Raw genomic sequence first — 17,174 nt, 5'->3', positions numbered from 1 at the left:
ACACGCCCCTCCATGCACCTGTGACCTGCCTCTGCACTATCCCCCGCCCCTCGCATGTCCACAGAACTCGGAAGCTCTGGCACCAACGCAGGAGCCTCAGGGCCACCTACCAACAACGATGAGGACCTCCCTGTCGATGTGGGCCTGGATGTAGATGCGGCCACGGCGTTCTGTGTGGTCGGTGCCACAGAGGCTGGGGACGTTCATCACGCAGCGCTTGTGGACATTCATCATACAGGCTGTGAGGGCAGAGAGAGGGAGGTATGGCTCAGGCTGGCTCAGGTCGGCCCAGGCTGGGGGCTTCAGGCACCAGCTGTACCTGGACCACCACTTCCTTCCTGTTCCCTGACCTAAGAGGCAGTCCCACCTAGCAGAGAACAAGCTACCTGGCCAGCATCACATCAGAAGGACTTCTCCAAGTCTTTCTCACAACCCTGATGGGTGAAGGAAGTTGAACTTGGTGTATAGGCCCTGAAGGCTAAGGTACAGCCTGAAGCGGTACCTCTATATTTCTATACCCCTGTGGTTCTGAAGCTCCCACTCGAATGCCCAGTGCATCATTCCTACAAGTGAGGGAAATGGAGGCGGTGCCATGGAGGACAGGGTCCCACCCACCCAAGTATACCCTGTAGGAATGCTTACACAATGTTGTCAAACTGCCCCATGTTTAATGTCAGCAGCAACACACACTGAAGTCAGACATCTAGTTTTAAAGAGGTGACATCAATAGTATGAGTTCCCTAGAGAGAGTGGGTGCAACAGGGAGGTGGCTTAGAGGAAGTGTTCGGCAAGCGGATGAACTGGTCCACCTTGTTACGGGGAGGACACAATGCAGTGCATCGGGGAACAGTACCTGTCCTACCCAGGGCTCGGGGGACACCGTGCAGACGTGGATCCCAGGGCACTAGGATAGAAGCCTCTCTTGTGGCATCGCCCCATGGGTGCACGCTCCCCAGGGACCAAGTACTTACTGTCGCATTTCATCCCCTGGTGGATGAGCCCATACAGCAGTGATCCACAGTGGTCACAGAAGGTAGGGCTGGAGTAGGTGTGGATCTTAAACTTGTGTTTGCTCCGTGGGTCCTAAGATCAAGAGAAAGAGACAGAAGAGGCCACTGTTAGTGAGGAGAGCTGAGGGCCAACCCTGCATTGAATGTCACTGGACAGCTCATCAAGGACTGCCATGCCTGTGAGGACCATCACTGGGGCACCATGCACAGACTCAACACTAGACAAATGGAGTCAGAGGGCTGAGTACGTAGGACAGATGACTGGTCAAACTCCACGTCCAAAAGTCATTCACAGGGCCAGCCTGCAAATCCCAGCATTCAACAGGCCCCCTGCTCCTATGTCTACCCACCCCTTTATTCTGCAAACCATCTTCTAGAGTAACCTAAACCCAGGTCTAACCACAAAGCATTCCCACTTACAGGTCATTTGACAGGTCCTCAGCCCCACAAACAATCTTTAGAGTCCAGAGGACAGTCCTCAAGCTGTGGCAGAAAGGGCTGGGCTTCCACCCCTCCCATCCACAGCAGGGGCCTTGAATTACAGCGGAGGACATGCTGCTCCACAGACACCAGACTTCCTAGCTTCCTTTGTCACTTGGTGTGGCCACGGGTTCCGATCAATGAATGGGAAGTATAAACTTCTGGATCATTCCAGTAAAAAGAACATAAGGGTGCTTCCTGCCTCTTTTTCCCCTCCCCACTGGCCAGAAAGTAAGAAAATGTGATGACCTTGATCTCAAACTTGGAGCCTGAGAATAGAGCCAGCCTAACAGCCTTGGACACCGTCTTGCGGGTTGATGCCTGAGAGAAAAACCTCATGTCTGTCTGCTCAGGTCTCCAAATATGGAGGAGTAACGCTTATTACTATTTATTGCTTACATCAGCTTGCACAGTCCTTTAACTAATGAGCACGGCCATGAAAATCTGGTGGTGTGGGGTAGGGGACACAGGGTCAGACTGTGGAGTGCAAGCCAGCGCTCTTCTTTGTTGAATGGCTTTGGGCAAATTCTTTCATCTCTCTGCTTCAGTTTCCTTGTTCACAGTGATAGTGCTACGGACATCATTATCGTCTAAGGCTGCTGGAGAAAATGAATGGTGGACCTGCGTGGACACCAGAGCACGTGAAGCATGGTGACCACAGAGCACAAGGTTCCCAGCATCTCTGTGGCTCCCCTGTGGTGTGCGCTCAGACACACGTGCAGTGCCAGGCGCACGGTGTGTTCTCAGTACTCAGAACACACACACACACACACACACACACACACACACACACACACACGACACGACACCCTCCCTCACTCTCTGTTCAGCACATCCCTCCTCCCTCAAATGCCCTCCTCTTTCCAAACCCAGGGCAGAGCCGTTTCATCCTTAGACTCAGTACTCGACTGAAGCTAATTTTGCGGATGAAGGTTCCAACCCAGGGCTGATGGGAAACTTAGTAGCTGCAGCCTCCTGTCCCTCTCTCTCTCCACCCGGCCATTCTCCTAGTCACTAATGCAGGGACAGGTGCTACACACACACACACACACATCACACCATCACACATACATATATGCTACTGACTGACCAGCTTATTCAAAGAGACACTTCTAATTTAAAAATGAATCCATGTACCTATTCAAATCTAAAAAAGAAACTAACACTGACCATATCAAGGTGAGAACACCGGAAATTTTCATGTAGTTGGCAGGGGTGGATGACGGTTATTTTCAAAGCTGAACACACTCTTATCATAGCTGACCTATCTCTGAGTCTCAGAAGGAATGAAGACCTGTCTGTCAAAATCCCATATGTGGAATGAAATCGCTCTGTTCAAAATGACTCAAAGCCCAGAAATATCCCCAAAATGTCCTCCAGTATGTGGATGGATAAGGGTTGAAGCATCTCTGTTTTTGGTCTCTTCTGGGCCTTTTGATATACTGACCTTGTAAAAGTCAAGCTTTGGGTTTCAGTTGGGGGTTGACTTTCCTAAGCCTACCTTGTGTGTAAAGCGAGGGAGACCAAAGCCAAAAACAAACCAGAGAGGTGTTTATTAAGATCCGGGAGGGGCTGGGGATTTAGCTCAGTGGTAGAGCGCTTACCTAGGAAGTGCAAGGCCCTGGGTTCAGTCCCCAGCTCCGAAAAAAAGAACCAAAAAAAAAAAAAAAAGATCCGGGAGCGGGGAGTGGGCTGAGTGGCATGTGGGAACACATTTTAGTGTTTGGAACCATCTCTACATCAACTGGGTGGACTTTGTTGTGTCTGATAAAGGAATCAGCAGTGTGGGGAAATGTGCTTTGGGCTGAGCTACTCAGTGCCTAACGCTTTTGGCACATAGACCGGAGGGCTGGAATCCAAGTCCTCAGCACTGGTAGAAGCCAGTGGATATGGCAGTCCACCTATAGTGCCAACCCTAGGGCAGCAACAGGGGATCTCTGGAGCCAGCTGGCCAGAACCAGTGAGGGAGCATGTCTCAATATACAGGTAAAGAGTAATGGGGAAAGATACTGGACATTAGCCTCTGGCCTCCATGAGCACACACACATGTCCACACACAAGCAAACATCTGTACACTTAAAAATACTGTATTTTAATAAGGCTCCCTCAAAGTCACTCAACGATGTAGGTTTCTGTGTCCTGCATCTTCAAAATGAGATGCAGTTCCTTTCCTGATATTATAGCTCTCTGTCATTATTGGCCCTGACAGAGCCCCGAGTAGTCAAGTCTGAAAGTCTGTGTCACTTTGCTCTGACCAGAAAGACCAGCAAGATTAGCTGAGCTTGGATCATGTTCAAGGACCCCAGCAGCCACCGAGCCCAGCCAACGTCTCGGCTGTTGCTCTCATAACAGTTGCAGGGTCTGGAAATCACAGGATGAAAAATGAAGCTCACTACTAGGAGCCCATCTTCATTCCTGGGCAGAGACTGCCACACACTGAGCTTCTAGGGAAGAGTCCCGTCCCTGCTGCAGAACACTCCCACTGCACCCTCTTGAGCATCTCCCTTAAAAAATGGGAAAGCCGTCCCTCAAAGCCACCCAAAAGCAACCCCTAAGTGTGACCGACATCAGCCTGTGGGCTTCCCCTCAACCCCACCACCTAATCTCTAAAGAGAGGAGAGCTGAGCTTGGTCCTGCCCCAATGAGTGGAACAGGTACATGGGGTTAGCAGACTTGCTATCATAGCCCTCTTGAAAGAGGCTACTGGGTCCAGACTCCACATCTGGACCTGAAAAAGTTGGTGTGAGGGGCTGAGGCAGGCTGAATTCCAAGGTCAAGGTCAAGGTCAAGTTGCCTCTTGGGTCTTGAGGTCCTTTCCTGACTCTCTAGTATGTTGGCCTCATAAAAGTCAGGGCTTAGGCTTCATCGGGAGATTGCCTTTCTTTAGACCTACATTATGTGTAAAAGGGAGGCTTCTTGAGCTCTGTTTCAAGACTGCAGACAAATCTCAGCTAACCGTGAATTGCCTCTGCGGGCTTTGCGCTTCTGTCTGCATCAGCATCCTCTCAGGAGACCTGGGGAGAAGCCACGCACTTCTGACCAAGTGACGCAATGACATTAAGACCCAGCACATATTTTTCAACCATTGGAGGGAACAATGGGCCCATGGAACAAGAAAGAAAAGGAGAACATGGCTACTGACAGTGCGTGTGCGTGTGCATGTATGTGTGTGTGTGTGTGTGCACGTGTGTGTGTGTCTGTCTCTGTCTCTGTGTGTCTGCCTGTCTGTGTATATGGGTGTGTACACGCATGTACAGGTGCATATGTATGCATTGCCTGGGTGTGCTAGTGTAGACTAGTAGTCAATATTAGTGTCCTCCCCAATCCTTCCCCACGTTACACTCTGAGGCAGCCTACCTGTTCTGGTTAGTTTTTCTGTCAACGACACAGCTAGAACTAGAAAGGGGAACCACAACTGAGGCAAGTGGTTCCATCAGACTGCCTATAGGCAGGAGTGTGGGGTATTTTCTTGATTTGTGATTGATGGGGAAGGATCCAGCTCACTGTGGGCAGTACCACCCCTAATCAAGTGGCACTGAGATATATAAAAAGTAGGCTGAGCTAGCCCTGGGGATCAAGCCAGTAAGCAGCATTCCTCTATGGCCTCTGCTTCAGTTCTTGCCTCCAGGTTCCTGCCGTGAGTTCCTGCCCTGACCTCCCTCAGTGATGGACTGTAACCTCCAAAGTGAAATAAACCCTCCCCCTCAAGCTACTTTTAGTTATGGTCTTTATTACATTGATAAGACAGTCCCTCACTGAACCTGGAGCTTCTTGATTCAGCCAGCAAGGCCAAGGATCTCCTCTCTCCCACCTCCCCAGCAATGAAATCGTAGGCAGACACTGCTGGGCTCAACATCTGTTGGGGATCAGACTCAGGTCCCCCCATATGAACAGGAAGCACTCTGATGACTGAGCGATGTCCCCAGCCTCTTAGTACCTTCTAAGTCAGCTAGGTGGCCTCTTGCAAAGATGGCGGTCACACCATACCACTCTCCTTCCTCTCCTCAGTCCCCAAGTTCAATCCCTTAATACCTCACCATTCAGATAAAGCCAGCACAGCACTTTGTTCATTCATTCGTCTACCTGGCAAGTTTTACCACAGGCCAGGTTGTCTCTAGGGCTTCAAGAGACAGCTTCGAGCAAAGAGAGAATGCAATGCCCACTGTCACAAGAGCCACATCCTAACTGCAGAGAGAGAAAAAAAATAAAACCTGCCATGCCCTTCCAAATCTCTCCAACACAGTATTCAATCTCTGATTGTAATTGCATGTTTAAATTGCATTTCACCCACGCTTAGCTGCAAGCAACACGGGGGGAATTTCTCACAATCTCTACCGTATCCCCAAGGCATGTATTATACTTGACATGTACAAGGTGTTCAATAAACGTTTAATCTTTGAGAGTTAGCATTTATTGAGCACAGCGTGTGCCAGCAAGGACTCTCGGGGATTTGTCACATGCCGATTTGCTTGACCCTCATCCCTAGAGAGGTGTGCCATTTGCTACCCCCATTCTAGCAACTGGGGGACTAATTGATAAGGTGGTTTGCCCAGGACATCCCGGCTCCCATGAGCAAAGCATTTTGTCTAATGGTTGGCACACGGCAAGAGGTGAATGAGTTACTATGGCAGTGGCAAGGTTAGAGTCGTCACTGTCAGCCACCATACCCTGAAGCCATGCACACGTTACTTTATGAAAATGACCTGTGGAGTGTTGTGCCAGATTAATTAGAGCCAGACAGGGCATGGGAAAGCTGACCAGGCCAAGTGTAGAGTATACTTCACTTCGTTGTGGTTTCTTTTCTTTTTGAGACAGGGTTTATATAGCCAAGGCTGGCCTCACATTTACTATGGAGCCAAGGATGATCATGAGTTTCTGATCCTCCTGTCTTCACCTTCCAAGTGTTGGGATCACAGGCATGTACTAACGTGTCTTGTTTATGTGATGCAGAAGATAGAGTCCAGATCGTCATACATGTTAGGCAAGCATTTTACCAATTGAGCTACATCCCTAACCCTTTTCAAGGCTTTAAAGAATCATTTATGTGGTGGGGGGAGGGGCTTTTGTAGGCCATCGTTTTTCTCCAACCACCATCCATGTGGGTTCCAGGGATGAACTGCCAGGCTTGCCAGCAAGTGTTGTTATCCGCTGATCCATCTCACCCTTTATGGCCTCTTTGAAGGTTTGGGGGCACCTCTGCTCTCAATCTCTTGCACCTGTCCCTGAAGACCTCAGCTCTGAGATATCTGCAAGGTAATACTATCCTTCACCCCCACAGTTCTTTGGGTGTGAACACAGTTCTTTGTTCCAAAAATCCTACCAGACACAAGGACAAATGCTTGAAACTACTGCACTCCCTTGCTGTGCCACATCCCTAGAGTCTCCTCTTCGACCCCAAGGAATCCAGTTCTCCCAACACCATGGCCAGATTTCTCTCCCTAATGTTCGTGTGGTAGGAGCAGCAGTCAACCTGCCTTGCCAAGTGTCCTGGACACTCATGAACTCAGAACTCACGGGTTACCTGTGTACGCACAGGACTGGGCCTGTCTCACAGAGGAGATGCCTCACCCCTCCCCAGGGATTTATTTATGGTGAATGGTTCATCGGCAAGAAGAGGCCGTTGTCTCAGTATTATAGCCACTGGCAAGGTGACCGTGCTTCTTAAATAACCCTTCCTGTAAACAACCCTAAAAAATTCATTGGGACATTTTAAAAAATGATTTATTTATTTTTATTTTACGTTCCCTGGTGTTTTGCCTGTATGGATGTATGTCTGTGTAAGAGTGTCAGATCCCTTGGAACTGTAGTTACAGGTAGGTGTGAGCCACCATGTTTGTGCTGGGAATTGAACCAGGGTCCTCCGGAAAAGCAGCCAATACTCCTAACCACTAAGTCATTTCTCCAGCCTTATTCGGTCATTTTTAAAAGAGACATGAAGTCCTCAGAAACAAGGGACAGGAATGTCTTTTGCTGGGCATCTTTTCATTGGACTCCTGACCCAGCCAAAAAACGGAGGAAGTACAGGTAAGAGACAATAAAAAATAAAATACAATAATAAAGCTTTGAATCTCTGATTCCAAACATAAAAAACCTTTCCCACTCTGAAAGGATATCCTTGTGTCTTTGCGCATAGGAGCTGTGTTCTGCTGGGCTCAGGCAAAGGTATGAAAAAGCCAACACAAAGCAGAGGCAAGGAAAGGATAAAGGCACACCCCAGCAGGGCACACCCCACAAGGACACACCCCAGCAGAGCACTTAATCCCTGGTTCTCTGTCCATAACAACAGACCTCTTCATTATAGATGGACTTCAGGGACAAAGATCTCAGCACAGCCCTAACCTCGTGGAAGTGCTAACTCTCTTTTTATCCTATAGAGTAGAAACTACTGGTCAACCTCCCCAAACCACAGCCATGTGCTATCACGATCCCATACATCTACACACCACATTTGATAGTATTCCTTTGGCACTTTCCTTAATGCAATTTTCTTTCAATAAAAGCATCTGTGGTGTTTGAATGAGAATGCTCCCCCATAGGCTCATGTATTTGCTTGCTTAGTCCCCAGTTGATGGACTGTTTGGAAGGATTAGGAGGTGTGGCCTTGTTGGAGGAGGTGTGGCCTTGTTGGAGGGGTGTGGCCTTGTTGGAGGGGTGTGGCCTTGTTGGAGGGGGTGTGGCCTCGTTGGAGGAGGTGTGGCCTTGTTAGATGAGATGTTTTGCTAGGGGTGGTTTTTGAGGCTTCAGCGATCTATCCCTCCCTCCCTCTTCTCCTCTGCTCCCAACTAAATTCTTTCTTTTGTAAGAGTTGCTTTGGTTATGGTGTCTGTGGTGGTTTTAATATGCTTGGCCTAGGGAATGGCACTATTTAGAGGTGTGGCCTTGTTGGAGAAAGTGCATCACTGTGGGGGTGGGCTTTGAGAGCTTCCTCCTAGCCGCGTGAGAATACCAGTCTTCTGTTTGCCTTCGAACAAGATGTTGAACTCGTACCTCCTCCAGTGCTATGCCTGCCTGTCACTGTCATATTCCCTGCCTTGATGATAATGGCCTGACTTTCTGAACCTGTAAGCCAGCCCCAATTAAATGCTGTCCTTTACCCTTAGTCATGGTGTCTGCACACAGCAGTAAAACCCTAAGACAGTGTCTCTTCACAGCACTGAGGAGTAACTAAGACAGCATTTCAAAGTGAAATTCCTTAAAAATGGGATCAATGTGCAAATGAAGTTTTTTTTTCTAATACACATTCAGATGAAATTCTTAAAATCAAACTTTAAAATGCCTGTCCCAGTAGTTTTTAGGAGCTCTAGAGAGACAGGTATATGTGTTCCTGGTGGAGGGGTCTATTGGTATTGGTATGATGCTCTGGGAACAGTTTGGCACCATTTATTCTATTGAGTGAATAACTTTAGAAGAGACACACTTGAAGTAATGAGGTAGAAGGAAGACACCTGCCTAGTACACCACATGAGCCGAATCAACCCTGGAGACAACGGGGAAGCAAATGGCTAATCCAGATGGCCTCATCTTCCAGTTCCGTTTTCCATAGCAAATGGTTCTAGCTTGGACTTCCATTTCTTTCTTTCTCTTTTGTCTCTGTTCATCTGTCTCTCTCTCTTTCCTTCTCCTTCCCCTCTTCCTCCTCTTCCTCCTCTTCCTCCTCTTCCTCCTCCTCCTCCTCCTCCTCCTCCTCCTCCTCCTCCTCCTCCTCCTCCTCCTCCTCCTCCTCTCTTCTTACTAGAGCACAAGCTGGCCTGGAACCCACTATGATCCTCCTGACTCAGCCTCCTATGGTGTGATTAGGCACGATTTTTTTTAAAAGCCAATCAGTACTGGTGGGAGCCGACTAAATGAATCCTAGCGAGTGCAGCTACCGGTGATGCTACCTAGGCATGGGTAGGACCGCACTGGCATGGAAAGCCTGCAAGGGTGCATCTCCATAATTGTACGTCAGTTACTGATATTAAATGATCAAAGACATTTCAGCTGAGACATGAACTGTGCATATGTGTGTGTGTGTGTGTGTGTGTGTGTGTGTGTGTGTGTGTGTGTGTCATGAGTGTGGGGTGCTCATATATTTTGTAATATGTGAATCAAAGAAACCTGTGCCATACCGTATTGGTACTTGAAAGAGAATCCCAGGGCTCAGCGCATGCTATAGTAAGTTACACTCCCGGCAAAGATATTTATTTTAAGTGAATCTGAAAAGCTAAAGAAGAAGACAAGACTGCCTACGATGCTGAAGGTAAGTACACATTACCTTTTTTCTTTTTGTAAGCATATGAGACAGGTAAGAAACTATCGTCTTAGCTGGTCATGCACACTTATAATCCCAGCACGTGGGAGGCTGAAATAGGAGGATCAAAAGTGTGCGGTCAAAATGAGTGTTTTAGTTTGCTTTCCTCTGCTATAATAAACACCACGACCCAAAGCAACTTGGGGAGGAGATTTATTTCAGCTTATAGCTTACGCTCCACCACTGAGGGAAATCAGGGCAGGAACTCCAGGCAGGAATCCAGAAACAAGAAATGGAGCCGTGGGAGAGTGTTGCTTACTGGTTTGCTCTCCATGGCTTGCGCAGCCTGGCTGTTTTATAGACCCAGGTTGGCTCCGCCCACAGTGGGAGGGGCCTTCCCACATCAATCAGGAATCAAGAAAATGCTCCACAGACTTTCCTACAGGCAAATCTGATAGGGACATTTTCTCAGTTGAAGTTTCTCCCAAGATGATCCTAGCTTATGTCAAGTTGACATATAAGCAACCAGCACATTGGCCGATACAGGGAATATGAGGACAGCCTGAACATTAACACCTGGCTCAGCCTCAGAAATACAGAAGAAGAAAGAGGAGTGCCATTCCTAATTATCCACACCGATGTAAAACTCCGGAACCAAACACACGAGAAAATCTAATAGAAGTGTTTAATTCCTGAGGCAGGAAAGAATGAAGTGGATTTCTCAATATCCACCTTTCTACAGGTTTTAAATAAGTTAGATTATTCTGAGGCCCATCTGAGTACTTCACTCTGAAATACAGCAACACCTCCATGCCTCTGACTTCAAACAAGAGGTCAACAGTTCCCAAAAGACAAAAGACCATGGAAACCTTACAGAGACTAGGGTGGGCTGAGATTGCCGAACAACTGATGATGTGTACAAAGTCAGAAGCTGCAGTTCCACCCACACGCCACAGGGGAGAGGGGGCGCTATGTTTGTTCTCGAGGAGAGAATGAATACAACGAATGAATGTGTAAAAGACTGTGGGTGAGGTGATTGGTGCTTTGCTTAAGTGGCTTCCAATCCCTGCCTTTTCCCTGGTGAGTAACTGTTCAGTTTCCAGGATGAACTTCCACTGTGTAAACCTGGTAGAACTCTACAGATGACTTCATACATGGTTAAAGTCGGTGTCAAGGGCTAACGGATAGCCGCCTTCAAACTTCACTCCTGCCGCCACCGGCAGTTTGCTCTTTCACTCTGAGGAAATTATTCAGCCCTTTTAGGTTGTCACTTTCTCACCTGGAAACGGTTTACAAGATAATAAGACCTAATTCCTAGGTAAACAAGGGACTTTGCAAAGCCATTTCATGGGAACTGCTTAACAGGAACTGGTGGAAATATATATTTAATTAGTATACATTGCTACTGTTAATTTGCTTTCATTATTCTTACCTCTCCCAGTTTTGTGGTACAGAGATGGAATCCAGGGCCTTCCGTGTGCTAGGCAAGCACTTTCTCCACTGAATTATATCCCCAGCCTCAATTTGCCCATTTTTAAATTTAAGTTCATTACTTTCTAATTACTTGTAACGAATTTTCCCGTGTATTAATTAAGGATATTAACTATTCATTCACAATATAGCATTTTCCCAGTTCTTCATTTGCCTTTTAATCCTGCTGCTGAGCTTTATTCAGTGTGCAGGGCCTGTGGGAAGAAGCATGTATCTGTGTGTGCATGAATTTGTATCTGTGCATGCTTACGTAAGTGTGCGTGTACATGTATGTATATGCACATATGTGGTATGCATGTGTATTTGTATGTGTCGTGTGTGTATGTATGTATTCATATGGGCCCATGTGTATAAAGCATAGATTTCCCCTTTCTCTTCCGGGGCACTATCCTACTCTTGTAATTAGCAAGTCCTCCCCAAGATTTCCTTCTGGTCCCTCCACATTCTCCAGCTTTTATTCTTAGATCATGATTCCCCTTGGAACTCATCTTAATATGAGCTCTGAGAAGAGATATTCACGCCTTTCTTAGTGTCTATCCAGGCATAACAACACACACACACACACACACACACACACACGCACGCACGCACACACGCACACACGCATCACACACACACGCACACGCACCTTTCTCCCTGCTGGTTTGAAATGTCTCTTTTATCATGTGCTAGTTTCTTACGGATCTTTTGTTCACTTTTAAGTTTCTCTTACGCTCCAGTGAAATCTCTATTCCTACCTCCAAACATACAATTTTAATGTATGATAGGTTTCTGACACCTTGGCATCTCAAAACGCTTAACCACCCAGCCCTCCCCAGCATGCCTGATATTTTAGAAGTTTTCCGGGCTCTCTTTCTTTTCCTTAACCTTTTAAGGGAGATGACGTGATGCTCAGTGCACACACGCAGTGGCCCTCCCGACTGCCCATCTTAGTGGTGTCACTAGCGGTGCCAGCTCAGTAGTACTGGAGAACTCAAACCTAGGCTCTCCACCGGCACTGAGCAGCTTACCAAGGCAGGAGTGAGCCGGTCAGGACCGAGGCCAAGAAACCAGCAGAGCTGAGTGCTGCAGCTGAGCAAACGTGGAAGGTGGAGGCTGGGGAATGACAAACTCAGAAATGATCTGGGCTTTTCTTTATGTCCCTTCAGAAAAGTCCTCCCCTCAGCCTCCCCCCCCCAAACTGTAATTAGGGCAAACATTTTATTTCTATGTATTTTCTCATTTTATTTTTATTTTATTACCTTTAAGCTGGAAACGTTGTCATGTTAGTGTAGCCAGTGGCTGTTATAATGCAGAAGAGTGATGTTTGTGTTTATGTTATAACTAGGCAGCATGGCCAGCCTTGGGAGAGGTGTGCTGCTGCTCCCGTGGCTTCTGGTAGACACTTACCCTTCTAGGTAAGCAGGGTTTGTCCACTTGGAGATTTATAGCTGTCATTTTGGTGGGAGTTCTCAGCTCAATAGCTAGGGCATTCTCAGAGCCCAGAGAATGGAATGGAGAAAGTGGAGGGGGGTCCTCCACAGCCCACATGGATTAATTAAAGCCTTTTGGAAGGCTAAGCGGGCAGTGCAAGCTCCACCCTAACCAACTGGAATCAGCCCCACCCATAAGGGACAGCCCTGAAGGTCCAGCTCCAATTGTGCTTCCAAGTTAAGAAGGATGAGCTGCCACCTCCTTTCTATCAAGTTAGTGCCTGCGATTGGTCTGGTGGCTTCCCTTCTAGCATTGGGCTTGGCTCCATGTAGCCATGAACCACCATATAGAAAGGCACCATAGCTTAGTCGAATGCCCAGGAAGGCCAGACTGCGATTTACTCCTGACTCCATGACTTAAGAGCTGTGTGACCTGGAGCAGGGGCCCTAACTTGTCTGTGCTCCCATTTCCTCACTCTAAAGTCGATATGATAAAGTTAGGCACCAGTGACCCATTCCTATGGTTCTAATGCTCTGGGGGCTAAGGCGGGAAGACCATGACTTGAGGCCAGCCTACACTGCATAGCAAGTTCAGGCTAGTGGGGCTGTGCCTCCTCCCCACCAGCATTTCAGGTGATGATAACAACAGTGCACACCGCTCACAGGGTTCTGAGGACTCTCTGGGTTAACAGCACAGTGCCCGGCACACAGTGAATAGTGTGTGTTTGTTGCATGTGATAAACAAATGCTCTTGCTTTCTAGTTCTGTGAAGTCTCATGAAATCACAATTTTACTGTGCTCAATTGTCGTGACCAATGTGGAGCATACATCTAACCCATGTTAGCTTAACACAAAGACACTTGTGATCTTGAACAAGTCACTTTCAAGGTCCAGTCTCGGTTTCCCCCTAAGAAGACAAAAAGGGGATGCTGGGTTTCCCCAGGTAAGTACTTCAGACCTAAGGTCAAGGGTGTTCAGAGTGCCTGCCACCTCCCAGGGAGGCCTCTCAGTGTGGTCACCACACAAAACCTGCAGTGGTTTCAGGAGGCAGTCACACTGAAGCAGACGACAATCTTACTTTATAAATAAATCTTCCATTGCCACAAAACATGTGCGCCCATACCCCAGCTTTCCCCAGATGCCATATTCTGGGTGAGGGATGTAATCTGAACCCCCAACTAAGTGGGGACCACCCAGATGTAAGACATAAGGTGACTCCATTTGCAAAGAAGCTAGAGTGTGATTTCTGGGTACACTGGGAGGTAGCTGGCTTCTAGGAGGCACCTCTGACACAAGAGTGCTAGACACACCCAGGTCTGTGTTAGGAGGGCAGAAAGGACAAGATATGGAGAGTTTGTGAATTACAAAGGGATCTCTGGCCCTGCCACGGATGCTGATAAGGCAAATGCCAGTCAGCATCATCCATCGCTGGAATGCCTGGGTCTCAAGAGCCTGCAGGCTCCTATCCTCACAATCTAACCCCTAGTAACAGGATCCCGAGCTATGAGGTCCATGTAGACAAAAGCCCTAAGTGAGGGGCACTGGCTCTGCACATGCTGTCACTGAAGTCCAGACATCCTTCTGAAAGCCTTCATCCCTCAGAAGCCATTAGGGGGTGTGGCTCTACTCACCTGCTGGAGCTGCCAAGCACCACCCCTGTCCATGAGGGGAAAGATCAAACCTGAATTGTTCTGCAGAGAACCTCAGAGTCCAACGGAGGTGGGAAGGTAGCCGCTCTCACTGTTGCAAGAACAACTTGCATAGGGAGCTCCCTCCACACTTTCTAACTCAGCAGCTTCGAGGGACTGGTGGACTAAGGCTATCCCTGACGTACAGGAGAAAAGTACACAGGGGAAACCCGACCCCAGCAGGTGTGTTCTGGACTGCCATCCTTCTTCTCCATGCAGAACCACACCTCTGACCCTGCACTCGTTCTTCTGCCCTCGTCCCCATATTGCCACTGACGGTACCAAAAGGCTTTGCTTTAAAATAGGAGAAATCTACTTCAGACCAGGAGTTAGGGAAATGGGCCAAACAAATGCCAAAGGCTCTTGAAGGTGCTGCTGCTGCTGCTGCTGCTGCTGCTGCTGCTGCTGCTGCTGCTGCTGTTGTTGTTGTTGTTGTTGTTGTTGTTGTTGTTGTTGTTTGACATGTAGAAATGCTAAGTCTGGGATTGAGAGAAGGGCAGCTGGGCCTGGCTCTCCTCTGCATACTCCAAATTAAAAGAAAATAATTAGAGTAGGGGGAAGAGAAAGGGCTCAGTTGGTAAGAGCATTTGCTATGTGAGCCTGAGGGCCTGAATTCAGATCCCTGGACTGCATGAGGACTCATGGTGGCTGTGGCAGGTGGCCTGTCCGGGAGGGACACTGCTGGAAGAGAAGATGGACTTCTTGGAGTAATTGGCTGGTCTGTGGGTGAGCAACCTGCCTCGATAGGTAAAGTGGGGAGAACTGAGGAAGACGCCTGAAGCTAACCTCAGGTCTCTACACATGATCTCACACATTCCTACACACACGTACCATACAACACACACATACCACACATACCACACACACCACATACATACAACATACACATACAGACCACACACATATAATGCCCATACACACCCACATACCCTATATACTACACACACACACATACCCCATATACCACATACACACACACCTCATACACCATACATACACATACCCCACATACTACACACACACATACCCCATACACCACATACACACATACCCCATATACCACACACACACCACCCACATACCACACACACACACACACATATACACACATACACCATATAGACACAGCACATACATATAACATACATACACACAAACATACCACACATATACAACACACACACACATACACACACACACACACACACACACACCACATATCCACATATAAAAAGGAAAGAGAAACGAGAAACTGGATGTGGGCCCCACAAGTACCTGTAACACCAACATTATGTGTTGGGAGCACAGCATCAAGGTCCTTGCACCCACAGATCTCCAGAGAAACCAGGATTAAGGTTAAGCACATAGAATTGTCTCTCCAATGGGAAAGATGTAAAACCTGTTCTTCCATCCAGAAGCTGTGAATTGGAGATGATTAATAGCCTGCCAATCTGTGTTATATGTTAGGCTAGGCCATAGCAAGCTCCCACAACCAGCACCGGAGACATCTAACAGATTAAATGACCCTTACATTATCTGTACAGCCCCAAGCTCTCACAACTAGGACCTGAGGTGCTATCTGTATGATGGAGACCACATCAGATCCTTCCTTAGGCCCATAAGTTAGTACAGGCTGTCTATCTGTAGAAGCCATCTCAGAAGAAATGGCATGTACTCTGAGATGAGTTTCATTGTAATTACACTTCCTTGTGCACTGGGGATTGTTTTACACTAACAAACCTTTTTCCAAATTATACCATGTTTAAATTTATGGGAATAAATGGCCTGGCATCAGACACCTGAAGGCTGGATCCAGGTTGATAAAGTCAATCTGAACTGAGGTTTCATTCTCACATCCTCATGGTTCCCTTCCTTGCCTGCTGTGACCCCTTCAGCCCCCCCCATTATGATCCACCTGCAGGTCCCCCCCATTATGATCCACCTGCAGGGTTCCCCCTAATATGGCACATGGGGACAAGAGGATTTCTGGGGTTAATGGTACCAGCCTAGCTCCAGGCTTCATGAGAGATCCCGTTGCAGAGGAATAAGACAGAGGGTGGTAGGGAAGGACTCCTAACATCCACATCTAGGCTCCGAGCACACACACAGGAGTGTGCACCTGCACAGACCTGCAGAGATCACACACACAATCAAGATGGGGATGGAGGTGGAGCTCCGGAACAGAAGGATTGCCTAGCATGTTTGAAACTCTGGATTCAATTCCCAGTGCTGCTAAAAACCAGATAGATAGATCAATAGATAGATGGTAGACAGATAGGACTAAATTTTTAAAAAGTGTGTAAAATCAGAAAGGCCTGATTAGGAAAGTAGGCAATTGACTGAATGCAGGAAGGGAAGGTGAGTTCTAGCAAGTTCCCATGCTGTCCTTGGCAAAGGTAAACACCTATCAGAGTGATGAATGAGTGAGCGCGTGCGCGTGCGCGTGCGCGCGCGCGCACACACACACACACACACACACACACACACACACACACACCCTGCAGAAGAAACAAGTGACCAGAGATGCTCCTGGAGATCCCACTGGACACATGGAGGGTGCCCTCAAGAGCAGGGACACTGCAGCAGGTGTCACCTTGCTGTCACCAGCATCAGTGAGATGAATGTGCTGAGATCATTCAAACCTCAACAGCAGCACAGGAAAGACAGACCTCTCTCCTTCACCCCAAAACAGCAAAATTTAGTTTGGCTAAATTTGCATTCCCTCTTCTTTTCCAGAGGTACCCTCCCCTGACAGCCCTCACCTGCATATGCAGAAGCTATAAACTGGAACCCATGGAGGATTCCAGCTCAGAACTGTCTCAAAAATACACCACAGTGAGTAGTCTGGGCATGTAGTTCCCCT

The 17,174-nt window shown here is 47.9% G+C and overlaps 1 protein-coding gene across 5 annotated transcripts in view; it reads right to left on the bottom strand.

Moving 5' to 3' along the window:
* Window positions 1-17,174, bottom strand: part of Prkcb (protein kinase C, beta) — a 331,347-nt gene that overhangs the window by 164,316 nt on the left and 149,857 nt on the right. For all 5 annotated transcript variants that reach the window (XM_039101234.2, XM_039101232.2, NM_001172305.1 and 2 more), the window contains 2 exons: window positions 972-1,083; window positions 111-239 (listed from right to left, as the gene is read on the bottom strand). In XM_039101234.2, coding sequence (XP_038957162.1) covers window positions 111-239; window positions 972-1,083 — 241 coding nt within the window. The remainder of the gene's footprint in view (window positions 1-110; window positions 240-971; window positions 1,084-17,174) is intronic.

This window comes from Rattus norvegicus, chromosome 1 (assembly GCF_036323735.1).
Source record: "Rattus norvegicus strain BN/NHsdMcwi chromosome 1, GRCr8, whole genome shotgun sequence".
Classification (NCBI taxonomy): domain Eukaryota; kingdom Metazoa; phylum Chordata; class Mammalia; order Rodentia; family Muridae; genus Rattus; species Rattus norvegicus.
The sequence above is the reverse complement of the archived record's forward strand: the minus strand, read 5'-3'. Positions and strand labels throughout refer to the sequence as shown.